At 33.9% G+C, this 25982-nt stretch overlaps 1 protein-coding gene across 1 annotated transcript in view; it reads right to left on the bottom strand.

Annotated features, from left to right (window-relative positions):
• Positions 1–364: 364 nt before the first annotated feature.
• The window catches only part of LOC134253926 (zinc finger protein 267-like), a 127771-nt gene continuing 102153 nt past the window's right edge, over positions 365–25982 (bottom strand). Inside the window, exons 4-5 of the mRNA XM_062736500.1 lie at positions 5397–5565; positions 365–474 (exon numbers count right to left, since the gene is read on the bottom strand). Coding sequence (XP_062592484.1) covers positions 420–474; positions 5397–5565 — 224 coding nt within the window. The 3' untranslated portion in view covers positions 365–419. The remainder of the gene's footprint in view (positions 475–5396; positions 5566–25982) is intronic.

Below are 25982 nucleotides of genomic sequence, written 5' to 3'. Positions count from 1 at the left end.
AGAAGATTTTTAAGGAAATTTCCTATATATATCAATGTAAAACTTTGGTCGGCCATTGTGGCTCAGCCTTATCCCCGGGGGTCAATCATGATTTGAACAAACTTGAATCTACACTACCTGAGGATGCTTCCATACAAATATGATCAATTATGGCTTTGTTATTCTTGAGAAGAAGATTTTTAAAGAATTTTCCTATCTAATTCTATGTAAATCTTTGGTTGGCCACTTTGGCCCCGCCCTACCCCTAGGGGTCATGATTTGAACAAACTTGAAACTACACTACCTGAGGATGCTTCCATATAGAATATGATCAATTATGGCTTTGTCATTCTTGAGAAGATGATTTTTAAAGAATTTTCCTATCTATTTCTATGTAAAACTTTAAAATGTTAGTCTGTGCTCACGAAAACGTGAGAAACTTAAGAATCTGTTACACTGGTTCCCTCTCGTGCATCAGCAACTTCCTGCTTTTCCCTGAAAAAAAATTATAAAATGTATTAGTAAGTAAACCAATTTCATGTGGTAAATGATGATGACATACAGGAATCACATTTATTTCACAGGTCAAACTCAAACAATTTTCCCTGAAAATTATTGACAAGCTCTAAACTGAACAAGAGACCTATGGGACACATCGCTCAGCTGAGCACATTGGCTCGGCAAAAGCACAAATCAATATTCAGTATTGAAAAGATTACAAGGGGGGGGGGGTTGAAGTTTAAACTTCCTGATGATGCTTCCTTGTCAATATAATAAATGGCATTATTGTACTTGAGAAATAAGAGGCCCACTGGCCTTGAATTGCTCTTCTAATAAATTGTACAATCTGTCACTTCTACTTGAAGCCTCTAACTCTAAGTATCCTAAGACCCAAGTTGCATCAACTGACAAAGTTTGATGATTCTTAGCCAGTTAGGACTGAAGATATTTCAATAAAGCTATAAAATACCATAAGTAGGTCACAGTGACCTACGTTAAGATTGAAGTTTTCCGAGGACTCAAGATGCATTAAGGTTAAGGTAGTCCGATCCTCAGGTTCATAAAATTAGCAGTTAAGTAATCGAAAATACATGTGTACTCACAAAAATATCTGAATCCACAAAGTAATGTAAATTTACCCACAGTATTTCTTTAAAGAATTAAGTATGTTACCTATTATATGGAGGCCCGGTATTTTCCATAATTTAATATACAATTTTGCCAAAATATAAAAACTTTGTGCATGTACTAGAAGATTGGTAGTTTTAAAATATGCGATGCAAAATTTCCACACTCCGTTACTTAGACGTATACACCACGTTTAAAGATCCGTTTTTTTGCGGAAATTGCTAGATTTTCCATTATTTTCAACAGATATTTCTAAAATTGAAGTAGTGAACATCCCTCGAGCAAAATAAAACATGTATATTTCAAAACATTTTGATGAAAGACGGATGAAAACAGGTATAAGATTTTGCTCAAGGAATGTGCAGTATGTTTATTTTGACTTTACATTACTATTTCCGGTGGCGGATTGAAAGTTCATTGAGAGGTGTAATTTTATTTATGTGAAATTATGTCACCATAGTTCATAAAAATATAAATAAATAAATTCTCCATGCATCGGCAATGTATTTATTTTTCATGCAAGTCTATTTTTAAGAAAAATAGCATACAAACTGGAAAATACGAAAGGATTATAAGGCAGATGACGATGAGCCCTGCGATGTGTAGGCCTAACCTGCATCTGACAAATATTTCCAATAAGGATAAAGAACCAATGAAAACGCTAAATTAAAAAAAAAGTTCAATTGATTAACCGTATTAGCACAGAAGAAGAAAACGAGTTTGTATTTTATCACATACTTTCACCTTTATCCCGTTGATATAGCTCATGTGATATCGTTTTCGTATCAACACTATGTATTCCTACGCCACGTGATGTAATGTATATAAACAAATACATGTGCATGATGGAGAGAATGACTTAATTTGTCAAATTTCACTTTATTTGATATATTCTAACAAATTTTTATTCATGAATTAAAAAAAAAAAATGCTAAAATACTTTCTTTCTTTTATTTTTGTACGAACTATTTCATAAAGCCTAATATTATTTATTACGTTATTTGGTCCGAGGTAACTGTAAGGGAACTTTGAATTAGAAATAAAGACAAAAAATACACATTTATAGTGAACAAAAATATAAGATAACTAGAGCAAAGCTCGTTGCAAAGCAACGAGAAGGTCTTCCGTCCTGTTTGACCAGAAGTAGCTTTGATTTAAAAAAAAAAAAAAAAAAAAGAGAAATAATGCTCAAAAATGCTTTGAATCCTCTAAAGCTATGTTAATTATTGCAAAATTAAGATGGGTCGTATTATGTTATAGACTTCATGTATGTTTGTCTGTCTGTCTGTCCGTCGGTCTGTTAGCTATTCTCGTGTCCGGTCATAACTTTAATACTAATAGGCCTAATGTTATCAAACTTTGTCAGCTGATACATCTTGAGTAGAAGGTGTGTCACGCACAAAAAGTAGGTCGCTCTGACCTATAACTAAGAAGTAGCCAAATATGGACAAATCCTTTCTGGTCCATCACTAGAAAACTGTTAGACTTGAATCATCAAACTTGGCCAGTGTATGCATCTTAGGTAGAAGGTGTGTCGCGACCTATTTCAAGGTCACTGTGACCTTTAATTTAAGTGAATTTTTTTTTAATAGTCTCTTTACTATTCATTTACACATGCAAAAAATGTAAGAGTATTGTACTATCCTTAATTAGCCTACAAATATTGCAAGGGATTGGGAATTCCTGATACCAATAGGCAACTCATTCCAGATAATAACCCCTGAATATTGTAAAGAATTTTAAAATAAATTTGTTTTATTCTACATGTATCGATTATGAATAGATCGCTTGAGAAATCAGACAAGGATAATTTTCCAATGCAGATGTTAAAGAAGTTAATTCTGCGTTGTCACCATAATCAGAACTAGTCTATGTCTGAACTCTCACTTTATTTACAATGTTTTTTTTTTATAATAATATAATTTGATAGATAACAGCAAAATATAGACATACTAAAATTAAAAGTGCTTAATGGTGATGTTTTTAATATCAATAAAAAACCACAGGACTATCTGGGTTACTAAATGGCATGATGTTATACAAGAGGCCCATGGGCCACATCCCTCACCTGAGAAGCTTTGACCATTCTGTTCTTTACCAGATCTTCCCCTTGTAATACATATTGCGACCCCACCCTACCCCACTGATCATAATTTAGACAATTTGAAATCTACAGTACCCAGGATGCTTCCAAGAGCAAAACGATTACATGTGTAAACTGCGACGTTTCGATTAAATGGTCTAAACGTTTACAAATTTAGTAAACCTTTACACCAAGGTTAATATCAATGTCTATCGGAAAAAAACCTTTTATCCAAACAAGTTGTTTTATTTCATATTTACTGATACAAACATTTTTTTCTGTTATAATACTGGAAATGTAATATTAAACTAAACTATCTAGAAACCAATATGGTATAACATATCTAATTCCGATTTCCGAGGAGTGAAAACTAGCGATGTATTACAGTGGACCCTCATTTATCCGGACGCTTTGGTTCCCAGTCAATTTGTCCGGATATGTGAAGCATCCGGATATCTGAATCACAAGTTAAACAAGACAAAATAACATTTAAAAATTTTGTTCCGTTGAAAAATCGTCCGGATACTGAAGCATCCGGATATCTGGCGTCCGGATATCTGAAGGTCCACTGTATTTTATTTTTCCAAGTATATGTTCTAAATTAAATAACCTTTGTTGTTGCTTTTTATTGATAAGAAAGTAAAAAAGTATCACGCTTATAACGGTATAATGTTGAATATAGAGCTTTGAAAAATTGAACGTAAACCAAAACCCTCAATGTTATCGTATTATATTTTTATATTACTATCTTGTTTCAGTTTTTGACACTTCCTACTCTTTCGTCATAAAAACCAACAAATAAACAGTAATGACAACTCATACTTACATTATATAGTGAAAGAATGGTTTATTAAAGTAGTGTTTCATGAGTAAGTAGCCAAGAAATTCATCACATAAAAATCTCCCGTTTAAATGGTACCGTTTCGTTTATTGCTGCTCGTTTAAAAATTTACAAAATTCAGTAAACGTTTCACCATTAGATGCTAGCTTGCTTCCACATAAGTTTCAGCTTTTCTGGCCCAGTGGTTCTTGAGAAGATTTTTAAAGATTTTTTCTATATATTTCTATGTAAAACTTGGATTCCCCATTGTGGCCCCTCCCAAACCCCGGGGGTCATGATCTGAACAATTTAGAATCTACACTACCCCAGGATGCTTCCACATAAGTTTCAGCTTTTCTGGCCCAGTGGTTCTTGAGAAGAAGATTTTCAAAGATTTTTTCCTATATATTTCTATGTAAAACTTGGATTCCCCATTGTGGCCCCGCCCAACCCCCAGGGGTCATGATTTGAACAATTTAGAATCTACACTACCCCAGGATGCTTCCACATAAGTTTCAGCTTTGCTGGCACAGTGGTTCTTGAGAAGAAGATTTTTAAAGATTTTTCCTTTATATTTCTATGTAAATCTTTGATTCCCCATTGTGGCCCCGCCCAACCCCCGGGGGTCATGATTTGAACAATTTAGAATCTACACTACCCCAGGATGCTTTCACATAAGTTTCAGCTTTTCTGGCCCAGTGATTCTTGAGAAGAAGATTTTTTAATGACCCCACCCTATTTTTGTCATTTCTTGATTATCTCCCCTTGTGAGGGGACTTGGCCCTTCATTTTTACAATTTAAATTCCCCTTTACTTATAGATACTTTGTACCAAGTTTGGTCAAAATTGGCTTAGTGGTTCTTGAGAAGAAGTCGAAAATGTGAAAAGTTTACAGACGGACGGACGACGGACAAAATGTGATCAGAAAAGCTCACTTGAGCCTTCGGCTCAGGTGAGCTAAAAAACAGTAAGCAACACTTTACGAATTGCAATGTCAATCTGGAGAGCTTTAATTACATCCAAATATTCTTAATTACAAGATGTGTAAAAACACTACATAAAAATCTATGCAGCACTTTCATTTCATAAAAAAAAACCCAAAGGGATTTTAAGGAAACTGCACTCAAATTTACAAATATTTTATTTTTCCAACAAATTCAGATTTTCTAACCAATTAGCATCAATCTGACCGATTAATCGATTAACCAGTTACAAATTGCCATCCCTATTAAAAACACATATTCTTATATCCGTAAAGGATACACTTTAAAACATTGGGGCTTTTTTTCTTTTTAAAGTAATTACATTTTGCCTCAACAATTCTTTAATCTCTGATAAATTTTTTTTTACAGACTTGTAGATTTGTACAGCATTTTTAAAACTTACAAAGGCACTTGATCAAGCTGAGTCCTTAGAGATTTGATGAAGATTTCCTTGTGGGTAGTTTGCATGTGTCTAATCAGTGTAGATTCCTTAACAAATTGTTTGTTACAGTGACCACATTTCTGAAGTGGAACCAACAAGTGGACTTTCCTCACATGACGATTAAGGTCACCTGTAAAAGAATGCAACAAACCTGCATATTTCTTAGAGTAGTGTACAAATAATTTTCATTTAGATATAAGAGGATTTTAAAGTTATAATGAATTTAATTAATATATAACTGAGATTTGTAATGCATCTTAACTGTTTCACTCTAAGTAAAACAAGAGGCCCACGGGCCTTATAGGTCACCTGAGCATTATGCAACAATTTTCCAGTTATTGAATTTGATTCATGTTTTAAGCCAGATGCTATATGACATTCACAATTTTGAAAGAGGCACCATTGATCATCATAACAATACACTTAGCAGTTGCTTAGCTTGGTTACTGAATACCCATATGCAGGGTAGGGGAACAAAAATGCATTCCAACTAACCAGTAGTGCCCCTAACCCTGTGACATAAACCCCTGACCCTAGGTCCACACATTACACAAATTTCAAAAAGGCACCCTTAATATCAAAAAATAAATAAATGTTTTATAATACAAAAGAGCAGATTTCAAACAATAAATTCATTATCAGTATATAAGTAGAGCCCCCATTCCTGACCCTGGGGCTATGAAATTCACAATTCTGCAAGATTAGGGCCCTTGCTCATCATAACTATAAAGGTAGTTCATCTGCTTTATACCCAGAGACAAAGAAAAAAAATTTCAAAGATTTAATGTATTTTCATTATATAATCAATTGAGCCCCGCCCCCCTAACACCAGAACCCCTGACCCTGGGGCCATAAAATTCATAATTTTAAAAGAGGCATTCTTGCTCATCATAACTATGTACTTAGTTTATTTAATTCCTAGGAGCAGAGAAGAAGATTTTCAAAGAATTCATGTATTTTCAATATATAATCAATAGAGCCCTGCCCTAACACCAGAAACCCTGACCCTGGGACCATAAAATTCACAATTTTGGTAAAAGCACTCTTGCTCATCATAACTATGCACTTAGTTTTTTTAATACCCAGGAGCAGAGAAAATGATTTTCAAAGAATTCATGTATTTTTACTAATATATAATCTATAGAGCTCCGTCCTAACACCAGAACCCTTGACCCTGGGGCCATAAAATTCACAATTTTGGTAGAGGCACTCATGCTCATCATAACTATGCACTTAGTTGGTTTATTTAATACCTAGGAGCAGAGTAGAAGATTTTCAAAGAATTCATGTATTTTCAATATATAATCAATAGAGCCCCCCCCCCCCCCCCCAACACCAGAACCCTTGACCCTGGGGCCATAAAATTCACAATTTTGGTAGAGGCACTCATGCTCATCATAACTATGCACTTAGTTAGTATATTTAATACCCAGGGGCAGAGAAGAAGATTTTCAAAGAAATCATGTATTTTCACTATATATAATCAATAGAGCCCCGCCCTAACACCAGAACCCCTGACCCTGGGGCCATAAAATTCACAATTTTGGTAGAGGCACTCATCTTCATCATAACTATGCACTTAGTTAGTATATTTAATACCCAGGGGCAGAGAAGAAGATTTTCAAAGAATACATGTATTTTCACTATATATAATCAATAGAGCCCCGCCCTAACACCAGAACCCCTGACCCTGGGGCCATAAAATTCACAATTTTGGTAGAGGCACTCATCCCCATCATAACTATGCACTTAGTTAGTATATTTAATACCAAGGGGCAGAGAAGAAGATTTTCAAAGAAATCATGTATTTTCACTATATATAATCAATAGAGCCCCGCCCTAACACCAGAACCCCTGACCCTGGGGCCATAAAATTCACAATTTTGGTAGAGGCACTCTTGCTCATCATAACTATGTACTTAGTTGGTTTATTCAATACCCAGGAGTAGAGAAGAAGATTTCCAAAGAAATAATGCATTTTCACTATATACTTATTTAGCCCCGCCCTAGCACTAGAACCCCTGACCCCAGGGCCATGAATTTCACAATTTTGGTAAAGGACTCAATGCTGATTACAATCATGCAAACAGTTTGACTGCTTAATGTCCAGGAGTAAAGAAGAAGATTTTTAAAGATTTCATTAATTTTAGTGGTTTTGGCCCCACCCCTCAGGCCCCAGGGGGGCAGGGATCATGAAATTCACAATTTTTGTTCCCCTTCACCCATAGATGCTTTGTGCCAAATTTGGTGGAAATTGGTTCAGTGGTTGCAGAGAAGAAGCTGAAAATGTTCAAATGTTAACACACGACGGACGACAAACGACGGACGACGACGGACGAAAACAGATAGCAATAGGTCACCTGAGTTTACTCAGGTGACCTAATAATGCAAATCAAATTCCTGTAAATTACATTCACATGACAGTTTAAAATAAACATATAATTTTAATGATTAATTTGATTAATTTTAATGCTTCTGGATTAAATTCTGTTAAATTCCAAAATAGTCGTTTCTGTAGATATTGCTGTATATAGCTCATTTATAAGTTTATTGCCCAGTTATGGATTTTATCTAATTCTGCAAGTTTATGGAAAACACAGGAACAGTTATAGCTATATAGACAATATTCAGCTAAACAAACTGCTTGTAAGGATATGATTGTTTCCAAGACATTGTTATATAAATATTGCATGTAGTTGAGTGTAACATTGAAAATGTTCACCCCAAGAAAACCATTGTCAACCGAGGCGCAGCAGAGGTTGACAATCATGGTTTTCTGGGTTGAAAATTTTCAATGTTACACTCAACTACATGCAATATTTATTACATTATACTGAATGTTTCATACAAATACATATAACAATGAACCGTGCATGCATAAATTCTGCGCAGTCGCTATTTTTTGGAATATCACCCGTCGTTAAGCAATGTTGACTGTTGCTATGCTGGAGGGAGTGGCTTCATTATTCAGCAGGTAATACCGTATTTGGGGGAATATAATACGCACTTTTTTCCTAAATAAATTTCTGTGAGAAAGGGATGCGTATTGTACATCACAATGGGATTTTGATAAGTTTTTCTTTCAGGTGAAACACAGCTATCATACGTACATACCATAGTATTACCTAGAGACATATGCAATTTCTTTTATCGCCATATTTTAAACTTCGGAAAGTTATTGTTGGAAGGTATGCTTGTTAAAAATGTCACTTTCATAATCTTTTGATACTAAAATAACATGAAAAAGCAAGTTAAAAGTAATTTGAGCTGCATGTTCATCGTCTCCGAGTAGGCCGCCATTACCGATGTTATTTTTAGACGTTCACTCATGCCTATGTCACGTGCTTCCGTAATGATAGTGCACATGCACCTTATCTGCCAAACAATTAGTAATAAGTCTTTTTTTAATGAAATACAATAAAATAAAAATTTATTTTAGGTTTTAAATAACTCAATGAAAATCTGCTGCAACATAAACACCCCTCCATACGTCCCAATGAAAGGAAGCCAATGTTGTGACACACGTGCGCTGTTCAAATGATAATGACCTATCAACACCCCTTCGGGCAATTAATTGTCTACCAACTCCAAAGCAATGTTTTTACAGTTAGAGCAATGATTATTTACTGTTCTGTTAATTGCTTTGATTCTTTTCTTTGTTAAAATTGGGGGTCAGTTTATGACCTTTAATATGTGTGAGCATGTGTTGATTACGACACATTAAACAATTAAACACTTTTTAAATGTAATTTTACCTAATCTTATACTTATCGGCCTCTTTTTTAAATGATTGAGAGTTGACAAATGAAATATGAATTATGCTAAAACTTAAGTGTTATCATTTATTGGTGCTCTTTAGAAAATAAGATATCCGCGAAAATTCAGAAGAGAAAAATCGAAGTCTTCTTAAATAAATACTTTGATGATTCAATTTCGTGTACTTTTAAAAAAAATTGTAACATAATTTTCAGCATGATTACCTAGAACCAAAATTAACAAGAGGCCCATGGGCCACATCGCTCACCTGAGAAGCTTTGACCATTCTGTTCTTTACCAGATTTCACCCTTGTTATACATAATGCATCCCCACCCTACCCCACTGATCATAATTTAGACATTTTGAAATCTACACTACCCCATGATCCTTCCATGGGCACATATGTTTCAGCTTTTTTGGCCCAGTGGTTCTTGAGAAGAAGATTTTCAAAGATTTTTCCTATATATTTCTATGTAAAACTTTGATTCCCTATAATGGCCCCGCCCTTCCCCCGGGGGTCATGATTCCTACAATTTAGAATTTACACTACCCCAGAATGCTTCCACATAAGCTTCACTTTTTCTGGCCCAGTGGTTCTTGAGAAGAAAATTTTCAAAGATTTTTCCTATATATTTCTAAATAAAACTTTGATTCCCCATTGTGGCCCCACCCATCCCCCGGGGGTCATGATCTGAACAATTTAGAATCTACACTATACCAGGATGCTTCCATATCAGTTTCAGCTTTTCTGGCCCAGTGGTTCTTGAGAAGAAGATTTTCAAAGATTTTTCCTATATATTTCTATATAAAACTTTGATTCCCCATTGTGGCCCCGCCCTTCCCCTGGGGGTCATGATTTGAACAATTTAGAATCTACACTACCCCAGGATTGCTTCCACATAAGTTTCAGCTTTACTGGCCCAGTGGTTCTTGAGAAGAAGATTTTTTTGTCTTTTCTTGATTATCTCCCCTTGCGAGGGGATATGTCCCTTCATTTTAACAATTTAAATTTCCCTTTACCCAAGGATGCTTTGTACCAAGTTTGGTCAAAATTGGCCCAGTGGTTCTTGAGAAGAAGTTGAAAATGTGAAAAGTTTACAGACAGACAGACAGACGGACAGCTAGACAGACGGACGGACGGACAGACAGACAGACGGATGGACGACGGACAAAATATGATCAGAAAAGCTCACTTGAGCCTTCTGCTCAGGTGAGCTAAAAATGATTACTGTTAAAACTTTCAACAATATCTCATGCTTTTTTGAAAAATTCTGTTAATACTTTTACGCAACATTATCTTGTGCTTTGTGGAAATGAATGAATAAATAATTTTCTCAAGATTGCCGCGATATGGAATGTCAGGATCAAGAGAAAGTTATAAAGTGTTTAATTTAAAAAAGATGTGTTCAGCGAATTTTTGACACTTTATCCTCGCGCCGTTTTTTGTAACAAATTACCACGATTTTCAAAGTTCAGAACATCACTTGGTAAATTTTTCGATTGCGTATAATACATCCGAACTGCGTTTTTTTCTCAGTTTCAGACTCAAAAAGGGGGGTGCATATTTTACATCAATGCGTATTATACTTGGCCAAATACGGTAGTGTTTTTTAACAAATGTTTCTCGACAAATCAGATTCAACTAATTTACATGGGAGTATAATATACACTTATCCACTGGGTGTGAGTGGGATAGTTCTTTTATCAAACCCGCGACAGAGAACTATTCACCGAGGGCTTGCCCGAGGGGAATAGTTCCTGTCAAGGGTTTGATAAAAGAGCTATCCCACTCGCAACCAGTGGATAAGCGTTTTATTATACTGATGTATAATTTTATTTCTGAGGTTTGAATTTCTTTGGAGTAAGATGATTCTGCAAGAATAATCTGAAATCCTGATGACGTCACAATGCTACTGAATTCATTATGACATCATCAATTTAAAGATTTATCGCTGGAAATCAAAATTGGCGGCAAAAATTGCATGAAAATTTTCCAAGGGTGGATAGCAAAAACTATACCCCCGGGTATAGTTTTGCTATGCGTAGACTATAAAGGATAGTTATTTTACCCTCTGAACTTTATATAGGAAACATTTTAACAGAAGTATAATAATAATTACTATTATTACCTAATCAAGTGAATTTTGTTGTTTTATTAGAGATTTAATATTTTCATCTATTCTGTATGTGTTTTCAGTTTTTCTTATATTTTCAAACCGATCTATTGACCGGTCAATAGACTGCGCGTTCTATTGACCGGTCAATAGACTGCACGTTCTATTGACCGGCAACGTATTTCGGAAAAAAAACGACCTGGGTTTCGAATTTAGTTGCTTGTAACATTGCACAGACATGATCATGATGATGGTAAACAATCATCTTATTTGATCTTTCGACATTGGTTTTAAAAATTGTACGATTTCAATGGTCGGATATTTTATTTAATGAGAGTTACTTTAACTAATACACTGTGGGACGTGGAGACCGGTCCATCGGGTGAGACCTAGAAATCGAGGTCCCTTGTCGCAGTTGGTGCAACTGCTGGCACGAAAAAGGTCCCTCTCCACCGGCAAGTGGTGGCATCTCCATAAAAGTGAAAATTTTTCGAGAGGAATGTAAACAATAGTCTATACAATCAATTTTTAATTAATATTACAGATGCACCATATCTAGGTATAAATTTACAATATGGTACGGGAACCTTCTGTACTGAATATACAATTGTGAACACGTAATTAATACGGAAAATAAAATTAAGTAATAAAACAATTATTTAATGCCTGAGCAGTCAATAGACCAGAAAACTTTTCCCTTGGTGCAGGGAACAGCTCATTGTGTTCTATTGCCCTCGGCCGCTGGCCTCGGGAAATAGAACACACTGAGCTGTTCCCTGCACCTCGGGAAAAATATTCTGGTCTATTGACTGCTCAGGCATTAAATAATTGTATAATATTTCTTCGTGATGTAAGATTACACAATGTGAAGGTATTGCAGGTAACTCATTAAGAATATAGGCCAGTTACACAGACACCCAAAAAGTAAGTTTTAGCGTGTTGCTGATCATTACAAGTTCATTTCTGTGCTGTATGTTCAAATTATTTTAAGGCCCATTTTAAGGTGTATTATCCCTCTGATAAGTGAGATATCTTTCTGAACATATTTTTCCATGAAATTCAATGAATTGTCATGTCAGGTTTTACAGATTTCATTTATAAGGACCATCTTATAGTCAGTCGAATCTGTTTTCTATCGTACAGATGTTAATTTCTAGTTTCTTAATTTTGCTAAATTATTTTCATTAATTATTCATAATACTTAATTACCTAAAACATTTATACTCAGTTCCTTTAAACGGTGTAAATTGAGATATTTCTATCTCTTAAAGTATAAGTCATTTAATTGTTACAGAAATTTCAGGTGCAGATTGTATAACATTTAATTAATATTTTGTTTCACAAAAAAATATTTTCAAGGGCCATAATGGAAAGATAACTCTTGTTGATGGATGCAAATTATGTTACAAGCACAGAAAAAATTTGATATTTTGATTTAATAAGCAATGCTTTAGTATGTTTTCTAATGAGAATTAGATAGGTATGAGAGTAAATATTATTTTCATATAGGTGTATCTCATACAACCTCTAATTTTATTGTGAGATAAAAAAATAATTGATCTTACTATTTTCCATATGAAATTTTCTTCACATCATGATTTGACATATTATTGATTTCAAAAAAGTAAGCAATACTTCATACTTCAAACTATTTTCCATTTGAATTTAATGCTATTTTTGTTGATGAAAATCAATGTTTGGAACTTAGAAAAAATTGGTGAAATTTGGAGCAGAGCTAGGATATTTAACCTTAAACAGTTGATAAAAGAGTCATCCTTTCCGATTGACAATACATGATATTTGTTCACAGGCATGATTATATTAATTTTCAAAAAGAAGTAAATAGAACTATAGGCAAATACTTGCTATGAAATTATTCTGAATACTGAATATAATGACTTGCAATGATTTTATTTACAATATCCCCCCCCCCCCCTAAAAAAAATCATGTAGATATTTTATTTCATACATGTAGTCTTACAGTGTAGTGCATTGAATAATGGTGCATCGTATTCCTAAATGTACACATAGGCATTTTGTTTTTGTTTAATTTTAATTGTTACCATCTCTATCATCTTTTTTCATGCTTACATTTATAACAGACATGTACACAGTATACATGTACAAAGGCATTTTTCTGAATGAAATCAATGACTGTGAGTGAGGATCTCGCAGATAAATAAACACATAGCTACTTGTAACTGCAACTGCACGGGCTAATCACGAACATCAGATTTCAGTGCATATAAAAAGAAAGGATATGGCATTCTTTAAAATGTAAATTTTATGCTAGCAATTTGAAGATCATTTGTGGTGGAATTAGTGATTTTATAAATATTAAAATGTATTGAATAAATTATTTGATCAGATGATATTTCATCCAATATTACTGTTACAGACATATTTGAGAATTAATTAATTTTGAGTGACTAATTGCTATAAAAAAGATAAATTTTATCATACAATTTGATAATACTTAAAAAATGAACAAAAAATTCATTTAATGATTTTCATGATATTAATGTAGTCGTAATCGTTAATGGCTTACCACCACCCCTCTTTCGACACGATTAAAAAATTGACAACACTTTATACAGGTAACAACATCTAAGCTGATGTTGAATATTTTGTAAAAACATATAGAACAAAAGAAGTGTAGAATTACACGATCTTTCAAATGATATTTCGAAAAAAGGGCTGGCCACTAAAATTAGGGATCTAGAGGGGCCAAAAGTTTTTTCCTGATATCTTAAAAAGTATTGAGAATTTGTAATACATTAAAGAAGCAAAGTTGTTCAAAATATCAAGTTTAATCTATTGGGGTCGTCAAAAAATGTCCGGTGACGTCACTTCTGGTCAAACCGAAAGTACTCTGAAATGCGTATTTTTGCAGTTCTTGACACGTTTTTGGGTAACATCTGTCACTGGAAGCATAAAACTTAATTTTCCGTCCGTCGTTGTCACTTCCAGTCAAACCGAAAGTAGCGAAAAAAGGCTTATTTTTTGCATTAATTAACATAGATTTGCAGGATTTAAACCATTTTGGATGTAATTAATCATTTTTTTAAAAATGAAAATTACTTCCGGTCAAACTGGACAGAGGACCTACTCATTGCTTTGCAACAAGCTAATTATGTTGCCCCGAACGAAGTCGGGCGACATATTGTGATTGTACGCATGTTTTTGTTGTCCAGGCGATTTCTCGGAGGTGGCTGGGACAATATTCCTGAAACTTTCCTCAAAGGAGGATGACTGGTTGTAGTTGTGCCATGTGGTCATTCAGTTGCATGTGCGTGAGATCTTGCTATCTATTTTATTAAATGTATTAATACCTGTAGCCACTATGATTATTATATCAAATGGATGGCTCTGCATACATGACATGATTTACAAATGACGTCATAAAAGCCTTACTGAATTGTCTTTTTGAAGAGATAAAATTTTAATTCACATTAGTTTACTTTGCTTTAGCTGTCATGTGAATGCAATTTATGCCCTGTTCACACGACGAGTTTAATTCGCAGTAAATTAATGAGAAGTAAACTAATGCGAATCAAATTAATGCGAATTAAATTGCGTTCACACGACAGCTAATGCGAAGTAAACTAATGCGAATTAAATTTTTCTTCCACAGTCAGGCGTCAGTAAGTCTATTATGACGTCATTTGTAAATCACGTCATGTATGCAGAGCTATCCTTTGATACATCATGTAGTGGCTATAGGTATATTCATTGATTTTAGTGGTTAACATACTTTCCCTTAATTTTTGAACCAAATATAGTACAAATACCTATATCTAACCACCAACACTTGTCCTGTGACTTAATTCTGGCCTTACGCATGCGTCAAAATTTAATTCGAATTAGCTTCGCTTAGCATTCACATGGAGCTAATGCGAAGTAATTTAATGCGCCGTAAATTACTTCAAATTAAACTAATTCGCATTAAATTCTCAGTGTGAACGCTAAGCGAAGCTAATTCGCAGTAACTTTACATTTAATTCGAATTAAATTCTCTGTGTGAACAGGGCATTAATTCGCATTATTTTAATTCACATTTGTTTAATTTACTGCGAATTAAACTCTCCGTGTGAACAGGGCATTAGTAACAGATTTGAGGACTTTACCCATGAAAAATTTAAGAAATAAATCATAAATAAATCATTGAAATCCAATTTCTGAGTTTTGCAAACTTATCCATGAAGCGACTGTGAAAATGGAAAATGCAGGCAATTACCTATATTAAAATTTAAGTGATTGAATTAATGTTTACTATGTGCAGAAAAATATATGCATTATCAACCGGGGTAAAAACACGAATAGATTACATCAAGTGTCTTGGATATAAGTTTGGTGCTGTCACTGACACTTAATTTAATGCACATATTAAATGTGCATGGTGAAAAAGTTGTATCTCACTGAACTCTTTTACCTAGACTAAGTGCTACATGTATGCATACATGTATAATAGATGGATTTTTAAATTTTTGTCCCCCGCTTGAAAAGTGGGGGATATTAATTTGGGTTTGTCCGTCCGTCCGTCTTTCTGTCTGTCTGTAACGCTTTCGTTTCCACACGATATCTCAAGAACCCTTTGAGCTTTTGCAATGAAATTTAGCATAGCAACTCCCTATGGAGTAAAGAAGACCCCTATTGATTTTGAGGTCAAAAGGTCAAAGGTCAAGGTCATAAATAAGCAAATTCTGTCTGTTGTAACACTTTCGTTTCCACACAATATCTCTAGAACCCTTTGAGCTATTGCTATGAAATTTTACAAAACAACTCCTTGTGGCCTAATGAAGACCCCTGTTGATTTTGAGGTCAAAAGGTCAAAGTTCAAGGTTGTAAATTTATACATTCTGTCTGTGTGTAACACTATCATTTCCGGGCGATATTTCAAGAAGATTTTGCAATGTAATTTTATACCAAAACCCCCTAGGACCTCCCTCATCCCTCTCAAAGTGCCCTGCCCCGTTTGTTTTATAAGTATTTATAGTATTACATGTTGCTATTTTTAGCACAGGGGCATGAGGAAAGTTATTGCATATACAGGTTCTCGGTGGACTTTATGTTCTTATTACATCTATTAGAACTGTTTAATAAAGGCTAAATAAATCAAACACCATGGATTGTGTAAAATTTTGAGAATACCGAACATGAATATATACATGTATATGACTTTAGTTCTACATATACTTCACACTATGTAAAGCGATTCCGTGGTCTAGCGGTTATGTCTCTCGATTCACATGTGAGAGGTCCCGGGATCGAATCTCGGTCGATCCTTTTTTTTTTTTTTTTTTTTTAAAAATACTTTTCTTTTTTTTTTTTTTTTTTACTAAATGATAGTATTCAGCATGTGAAATGAAAAAATTATGAGGTTTTAAAATCATCATTACAGTGTGATAAATATTCCATATAAAAAGAATCTTCTATACACATAATAAAGAATAAGCAATCAAATCTTTGGATGCATATTGACATACATGTATTTTATTTGCTTCAGTATACAGTACCGACCAGACCCAACCTGACACCAAAGCAGTCCCAGAAAGCAGTCCCCGGGACTGCTGTGGGACTGCTCTGGGACCGCTGTGGGACTGCTCTGGGACCGCTATGGGACTGCCCTGGGACTGCTCTAAAAAGCAGACCCAGCAGTCCCAGCTGTCCCTGGGACTGCTTTCTGGGACTGCTTTGTTCACTCATGCGTGAAAGAAGTTCTGAGTGACATGATAGCTCCGCCCCCTTGTGTATTCTGAATTTGCAGACTCCCAGTTGTTTTGTTTACTAGCAGCAGAGAGGAGTTTAAACTATTAAAAAAAGCAAGGATTTCTTACAATCTTTTGATAAGAAGAGATTATTATAGTTATTAATTAATATTTTCAGAGACTGTACATTTACACAAATGTACATGTAGTAAGAATATATTTTTAAATAAAGTTATTAAGTACATGTAAGGAAGTCAGAAGTAGATTTTTATCCCTAAAAATAAATTACAGGTTTATGAGAAAAAAATATCTACATGTAGGTCTATTTTATTTTTGTTTTATTGTAAAATTATGCGCACTCAAAATTTGAATTGACACTATTTAAAAATAATTATTATACAGTTAGATATAAGATTTTTAATTGAAAAGCTTCATGTTTTACGAGCACCACTCTAGAAAAGTATCCCATGCAACCCTAAAATAAAGCCTAACAATTTATTAAATGACCATGAAATGAAATTATGCTACCATTCTTTCATAACTCAAACAATTTGAATAATCATCAGGGAATTTATTAATGAATTACCGGTAGTTTTTTTAATTTATAAACAAGTTATCAAAAGAGAACATTAAATTTTATTTTATAAATAAAGAGTTGAAAATACCGGGAATTGCGATTTATTTTTTTTTCTTTTGCTTGTGTTTACATGTACCTGGCCGATTAAAGTTTATTACATGGTATCAACACCCGCGGTTTCAATCGCCTTAGGGCAGAAAATCAGTGCATGCTATTTTGGTATACATGCGTTTCACATCATTGAACATGCTGGTCAACAATGACCCTAATTTCCATCTACCGGTATAATGCAAAAATAAAATTGATTAATAAAATGTGTATGAATAATTAATTTTGAACATAATCTGATGGTTCCATTCTGGTGATTTAGAGATGTACATTCTAATATTTACAAATAAAACACTTAAAACTGAGTATTATAGAGATAGAGAAATTGACAATAAATAAATTGACATGTCAGTAAAAATAATCATGACTGAAAAATAATACTTGGCAAAATTAACAACGAATTTTCTAAAATCCCGATAGTATGGAAAATGGTCATATAACGATGAGATCTATTTAAAGCTAATTCTTACTGGTGGAAAATAATTCACTTTTAGTTTTCTGTATAAAAAACAAATGGGAAACAGTATAAATCACAGAAAGTAAAGAAATTGAATTATTTAATACACCCGATAATTGTGATTAAATGTTCATGTTCAGTTTAATTCATACATGTACGTGTGAAACCCTTCTTCCCTCAATAAATAATCATTCAGTTTGTTTCTATGCGCGTACTGTTCATAAATGACCTTTGCATACATGTAAGGAGTCCCGGCATACTACCCAGAATCAATTTCTACTGCCTTTTATAGTTCCATTGTTTATTGCAAATCTCATTTCTGAGTTAGCTCCGCCCATTAAATTAATAAACCCCACCCACTGGGACTGCTGGGACTGCTTTCTGGGACTGCTGGGACTGATCTCTGGGACCGCTGGGACTGCTGGGACCGCTCTGGGACTGCTGTGGGACTGCTCTGGGACCGCTGTGGGACTGCTCTGGGACTGCTGTGGGACTGCTTTAGCAGTCCCAGCAAGCAGTCCCCGGGACTGCTCTGGGACTGCTTTGTGTCAGGTTGGGTCTGGTCGGTACTGTACATGTAGGGCAAACTGACCACGGTTCGGACAGACAGAAAAATTGACCTAGGTTCGGACAACTTTACCGTTATGTTTTTCGGTTAAATAAATCTGTTTTCAGCACAATACGGAAATATATCAATCTCAGCGATCGGATTTTTCATTTAGTCAAGACCCCGTGTTTATCACGTGACTCGATAGTTGATGGTGGCGCTACCATTTTAGGACATGTGTAGTTTGTTTTACGTCAGTAGTTTAAGGGAAAAGTAAACAAACACTTCCAAGTAAAATCAAATGAATGAGGCTCTACTTCATTAAACCAGTATGAATTATTTCTATTGCATTTCTAAGTGATTAATCCTTCCTATAAGGAAAAAATTGTTTCAGTTATTTTCTATATTTGTTGTGAAATCTTCCTCAAAGTCTGAAAATTAAATGTACCTAGGTTCGTACACCAGATGACCATGATTCGTACATTGCTCAAACCAAAGTTCAAGCTACTTATTATAATCAAATCGCCTTTTAAAAAAACGGAGAGTGAATAAATTACATGATTGATATTCAAAGCATACAGATAATAATATGGTTTTTAAAAAATCATGCTTCATAACTATAAAAAACATGTATATATTTTAAATGTACTACATACATGTACAAGTATTTTCAATCGATCAAAATGAGGATGGGCTCCTCAAACAAATATGATATTATTGCATTTTCAATTTTTTGATATAATAAAATTAATTATTCCAATTGATTGAGTAAATGATGTTTGATGATGTTTGATAAATTGAAAATTAAACCAATTCATTAATCATAAATGCTATATTATTTCTAAATTTCTAGCATTTAAAACAAATCCCATATATAGCACCAAGAATTTTTGATTGGTTTAGAAATGAACAAGTGTCAGTTACATCTTTAATTAATACGTACATAGACTTCTTAATTGTAGATTTCTTTTACAATGAAATAATAATCCCTAGCTTAGAACAAAAATGGAAAAAGTCATAATTAAGGGTGTATATGGTCTCTGTATATATGCACTACATGTATTTGGGTGCCAGATGACCAGTGTATTATTTGTTCAAAACATGAGCGCAGTAATCAGAAAGACATACATTGATGCTATTGCAGTTTATGAAGATCGTGCACTGACATGCAGAGAAAAGATTTTATCTTCGCCGTGCGCATTCTTCATTTCTTTATTTAGAATTAAAATTAACTGAGGGTCAAGCCAACCTGCAAAAGGCGGAAGAAAGTTGAAGAAAACACCCCGAGCAAAAATAAATTGCATTTCAAATCGAACAACTTGTCGACAGCCTAAAGTAATAATTTAAAACTCATTGCTTGTAATTAAAAAAAAAAAAAAACAGAAAAAAAGATATTTTTCATTTCTTTTATTTTGGAAACAAAAAAAAAACAACAAAAAAACAAAAGGGATAAAGGTTATCCTGACAATAATCAGCGGCATATCATTAAACAAAATCTTTGGACCTCAGGTGTATATTCGAGGAGAGGGGGGATAACACTTTGTAACACACGCTACCTTGTTACTGGAAATGGTATAAATCTATACCTATACGAATCCCTCTTAGTACCAATTAGCAAGAGACGATGCCATGCCCAAGCGTTCCCTTGAAGACATAAAAATTAAAGCTAACTGAGTACAGAACACGAACTTGCAAACAATTGTAATTTATTTATTGCTCAGGATAAACATCCTATGGCATATAAAATGTACAATAATATTTATATAGAAAATGGAGAAAAAAAGTCACAATGATACTGTATGACAGGGATCTTATAACTGTCCTTTACAGATTTACAAATGTAATAAATACAATATGCAAGCAAAGGAATCATATCTTCTAAAGCAGAACTATATTTGCTTTGCTGGAATATGCGGTGGTATCTGAAACAAATGATGATTTCGAGTGAAACATGGCCATCCAAATATGCTTTGAGAGAGCAAAAACTAGCGAAGTCAATAAAATTTAAATACAGTTAATTTTTTTTTTTAAATTCCACAATTTCAGTCTCGTTTTTTGGAGGAAAACTTCGACAGATTTGAGGTTACGGTCGAGGAAAATGAGAGGGGTGATCAAGCAATAGAAATGGTTTCTTTATATCATTTTTTTAGTGAGTTTTCTTTGCAAATTACAGACGAACTCAAACGATTGTCAGTTGCTTGAAGCTCTCTCAGGACGTAGTTATCAGATATCAGAGTTGATACCGCTGACTACGGCCATGATTTCTTACTGAAATTGAAACTGCGACATAAGCCCAAATATGACGAAACTTTGGTCAACATACGTCATTTACGACAAACTAAAACACAAAAAAGGAAAGAGAGATAAAGGAAAATAGGGCTAGTTTAAAATAATACTAAAAAAAAAACAACAGATTTTTACTAGGAATGGGACAGATATGATTAAAATCTTATTGGAGGTTTCTTATTATGTCATGCGACTCTTTATGTAGTATTTGAAAGAAATCAGACATGCACGTGCTATCGATTTTGAAGGATTTGGGAGAGAAATCAGGAAAAAATAAACAACTTATCTGATAAAACTTTGACAAGAAAAGAAAATTTAAAAAAATCAAGCAAACGAACGACCCCAAAGAAAATGGTCCAAACTCGAAAGGGGGTCAAACTTTCTTTCACTTTGAAATTTTATTAAACGCCAGAATGTATTACCAAAACACTACAATGTAACAATGCTACAACAAAAGAAGGGGGCAGACTTTCGATGAACATCTATAATGTTAAATTTCAATAGTAAAATGTTATGCTTTAGAGAGGGGGGGGGGCTCTCGCTACTACGAGCCTGTAAATATTGCATATCTGTTATTTAAAAAAAAAAAAACAACATCATTTGTTTACTGTATATTATCATGTCCGAACCTTGGTCAGATACGTTCGAACCATGGTAAAAATCGCTTGATGAATTTAACTTCTAGTTGGAACAGAGGTATTTAGTGTTTTGGTGATATAATTACAATCGATAAAACCCGAAAGGTTCCAAAACACATTCCAGTTGATGGTAAAAGTCTAGACCACTGTCATTCGGAATAACAGCTTATTGCTTGTAAGCAAAACAAGAACCGTCCGAACCATGGTCAGTTTGCCCTATACATTTATTAATTCTACAAATTCAGTCAGGGGGATCCGACTTTTTCCCCAAGCGGGGGACACGAATTCTCTGAATTAGCTTGTTTAATCAATATTTTGCAATAAGTATTTAAAATTCCATTATTTGCCACACAGGTAAATTCCGGAAATGAAGACAAAACTATGCCCGAAATGAAATAAACAAGAGGCCCAAGGGCCACATCGCTCACCTGCACACATCGACTAGGAAAAAGCACAAATCAGATGAAAATTGAAGTTCACTGAGGATGGGTGGGGTGGGGCTTGAATTTTAATACTACTTGACAATGCCTCTATACATGTATCAATACAGCATACAGTAAAACTCGGTTATAATAAAGTCACTGAGACCTTTGAAATTACTTCACCATATCCCTAATTCGTTATATATCTGTATAAGGAATTCATTAAATTTACATAGCTGGGGATTCAAGATTACTTCGCTGTATTCGCAATATCAGTGTTCGTACTAAATGACTTTCACTGTATAACTTTGCTGTTCTTGAGAAAAAGATTTTTAAAGATTTTTTAAAAACATTTTGTTTGTATATATTACTTCATAATAATTTGAATTTGATTCCCCTACCCGAAAGGGTCATGATTTGAACAAATTCAAATCTTCAATACATGAGGATGTTTACATGTCAATATGACTGAACATAGCTTTTCTGTTCTTGGGATTTTCCCCTTTATTTTCATATGTAAAACTTTGATCCACCATTGAGACCACACCCTACCCTTGGGAGTTATGATTTGAACAAATTTACTTCTACACTACCTGAGGATGCTTCCATATAAATATCACTATAATCATAGCTTTGCTATTCTTGAGAGAAAGATTTTTTTTCTTATATTTCAATGTAAAACTTGGATCCCCCATTGTGGCCCCACCTTATCCCTGGGGTTTATGATTTGAACAAACTAGAATCTATACTACTAGTCCAGTCATTATAAATTTGACCTCAAACTAATTGCAACAGAATTTTTCTTATGGTAGTGTTTCTTCCAATAGCATAATGTAACTCCATAAAAAAATCGGAAAAAATCGGACGAGTGGTTTTCATACAAATCGACTTTAAAAATAAGGAAACATGACTTTCATTTTGTATCTGGTATGCCGCGCCATACTACTCGCTGTTGACGTCATTTTCTACTAAAGTACGTCATAGATAAGAATTATTTACCTAAAATTTTGAAAAGTAACTTTTTTTTTATAAGTTTCCTTCATAATATTACCAATAATTGAAAAGGAAAATAAGCCAGAATACAATGTATTATTTTATACGTTTTGACACTTTCAACATGAAGAGGCTATACAGTTTAATAAAACAGGCCTATATTTTATTTTTTTTTAAATTAGACTTCCATAGGAAAAAAGTTTAAAATAGGCCTATGTGCACTAGTTTTAAAAGTTGTTGATTTCATACTTTCCACAAGAGCTAGACCTTTTATTGATTAGTTCATAGCGTAAATTCTGTGTTGCAGTAAAATCTCTATGGAACGCCATCTCAGTCAAAATTTCTTCCCAGTGCATTATATTTTCTATAATACACTGTATCACTGATGTCGCTGTCAGAGGGTAAAGTCCCATTGATTCTCCTATGATTTAGCACAAATAGTCAACCATGGCTTATTTTAAATTTATGAAATGATTAACCAATGTCTCCTTTGTTTGTTTTGAAGATATTATTTATTATTATTAACAATTTATGTCAACGGAATTAATGAATACAAGTTCTAGGTGTTTTTTTATGCTAAAATCAAAGGATATATAATATTGTATACAGGGAAATTTTCGCCACCGTTTTATTTTCGCCCTTTTCGCCCTTCCCTCTTTTGGGCGAATTTAAAACGGGAAAAATTCAAAGATTACAGTATCATTTCTTAAACAAAACTATAAGTGGGCGAATTTAAAACGGGACAAAATTGTTTTCAAGTGTAAAAGGGCGAAAATAACACGGGGCAAAAATAACCCGGTATACAGTATATATTTTTTTTAAAAATAATACATAACTGTTCTTATCTCTGAGATTTAGTTGATTTAATCAAAACAGTTCATAACTTAGATCTATCCAGATTTATCATTAGAAATGAAAGCTGAAGTAGATGTAGTCCCACTTAACGTACCGTTACTGCTGCATTTAAACCTGAATTTTTCTCACACATATTTTCGTTGCATATATTCTAGTGCAATATATTCTTGTCTCGGCATAAAATCACGCAATTAACGTATTTTAAAATATGCCATATTGAAAATTATCACATGGAATTTGGTTTAATCATAAAGAAAAAATGAAATCAAAGACCATTTATAAAACACTAATACTCAGTGATACAAAACAAAGCTGGACCGCTTAATTTTCTCGTTGAAAAATAAATCAGATGTCTGTAAATTTATTAATTTTTATGCGCTCCTTTCTTCTGCATAATGATCAAGACATGCTCCTAAATAGCTACTTTTGGACTCTAGACAGAAGCTCATCCCCCAAATATTTAACCCAGACCTTGTTCAAAACAAGTTACCTTAATTATTTACATTTATTTATTTTACTTCTTGTAAAATAGAGAATAGCCAAAATATCACCCACCCACGCCAAAAATATATGAAAGGCGTGCCACTCCTGTTTGATTACATTGTAACCCCATGGGTGTTGGAAGGAAATTGAAAGTAGGGGAGGGGGACTAATCGAAAGTGAGGGGGGGGGGTCTAAACCCATAAAAAGGGTTAATCCCAATTCTCAATGCCTATATAATGTCTGTTTTTGCAAAATAAAAAAGACCCCCTCCCCCCGGTTTCGACGCCCATGAACACCGTTGATTTTCTAGGTTAAAACGAATGTCAACCAAATCAAAAAAATGTCGGTCCACGTCGTCTTTGCATATATTCCTGCCATTGATATGTAGTACTTACTTGGTTTTGAATTGAATTAAAATGCATCCAACCATCATCAAACACGATTATGTAGAGTCAGTGCATTGCAAAATCCTGGGGTATGTTGTATAAAAGCAAGGAATGTTATTTTAATTGAATATTATGACGACAATCATGCAAGAGAGATTATTACGTCAGGTCATAACTTTGACGCGAACACGTTGCAGAGGAAACGAAGAGGGAAACGAAATACATCTCAGCATATAGCCTTCAGAAGCAATAAGGGGACAAGTTACAAGTGATTAAAGGGGGGGGGGGGCTGGCAAATTCTTTCGAGTCAGATTCAGTCTTTATTTTGATGTCAGCGAAGGATAATATTTATTTCCATACATCAAATCCAAGTCGACAAATAGTACTCTTATAGTTCTCTTATTCTTCAGAGGGGAGGGGGGGGGGGTGGTTAGTGGCAGATTATTTATTTCCTGTCCAGTCAAGGTCATATTATTTATTTTCAACATTTTCGAGGACAGATTAATTATTTCCAAAATCTATCCCTCTTCAGAATCAAATGGTTGTCCCTTCGGGAGAGAGAAAAGATAGACGATTCGAATTTTCTCTGTTTCTTTAAGAAATTTCACTTTTATTCTTCATGTTTATACGCAAAATAAGCAAGTAATTTCATACTAACTGAACTTTCATAAATTTCTATAAAGTTGCTATGTTAAACTTACTTTGAGTAGAAATTTACTTAGTTTGGTTAGAAAAAACGTATGATCCGAATTTCCTCTGATTTTTTACTTAAATTAGCCCATGATATACATTGATCACAGAAAATATTGAAAAATATTTCATGAATGTCTATTTCCCATTTAATGTTTATGGTTATAAGGCCCAAAGAACAGTCAAATAACCACTTTTTATCAGGCATCTGAAAAAAAAGTATGTAATTCGAATTTCCTCTGTTTAAGCAAGGTATATTATTGAACATGATGCATTAATTCATTACAATAATAATTATATCTTCTAAATTTTATTCCTGTATATTTGCTTTTTTATATTAATACAAACACTGCTCGCCAATTAAAATATCATGTGTAATTTTCCACCTATTAACTTTCTTTTTTTCCTCTTTTTTCCAACAAAATATTAGATAATTCCCACCTAAATTTCAAAAAATTGCCTCGATGGAATTTTTCCGATTTTTTATATTACATTGCCTACATGTTGAACTCGCATAAAATACTAA

Source organism: Saccostrea cucullata, unplaced genomic scaffold (genome assembly GCF_032062105.1).
Source record: "Saccostrea cucullata isolate Sc308-1 unplaced genomic scaffold, CSIRO_AGI_Scuc_v1 ctg194, whole genome shotgun sequence".
Taxonomy (NCBI): Eukaryota; Metazoa; Mollusca; class Bivalvia; order Ostreida; family Ostreidae; genus Saccostrea; species Saccostrea cuccullata.
The sequence above is the reverse complement of the archived record's forward strand: the minus strand, read 5'-3'. Positions and strand labels throughout refer to the sequence as shown.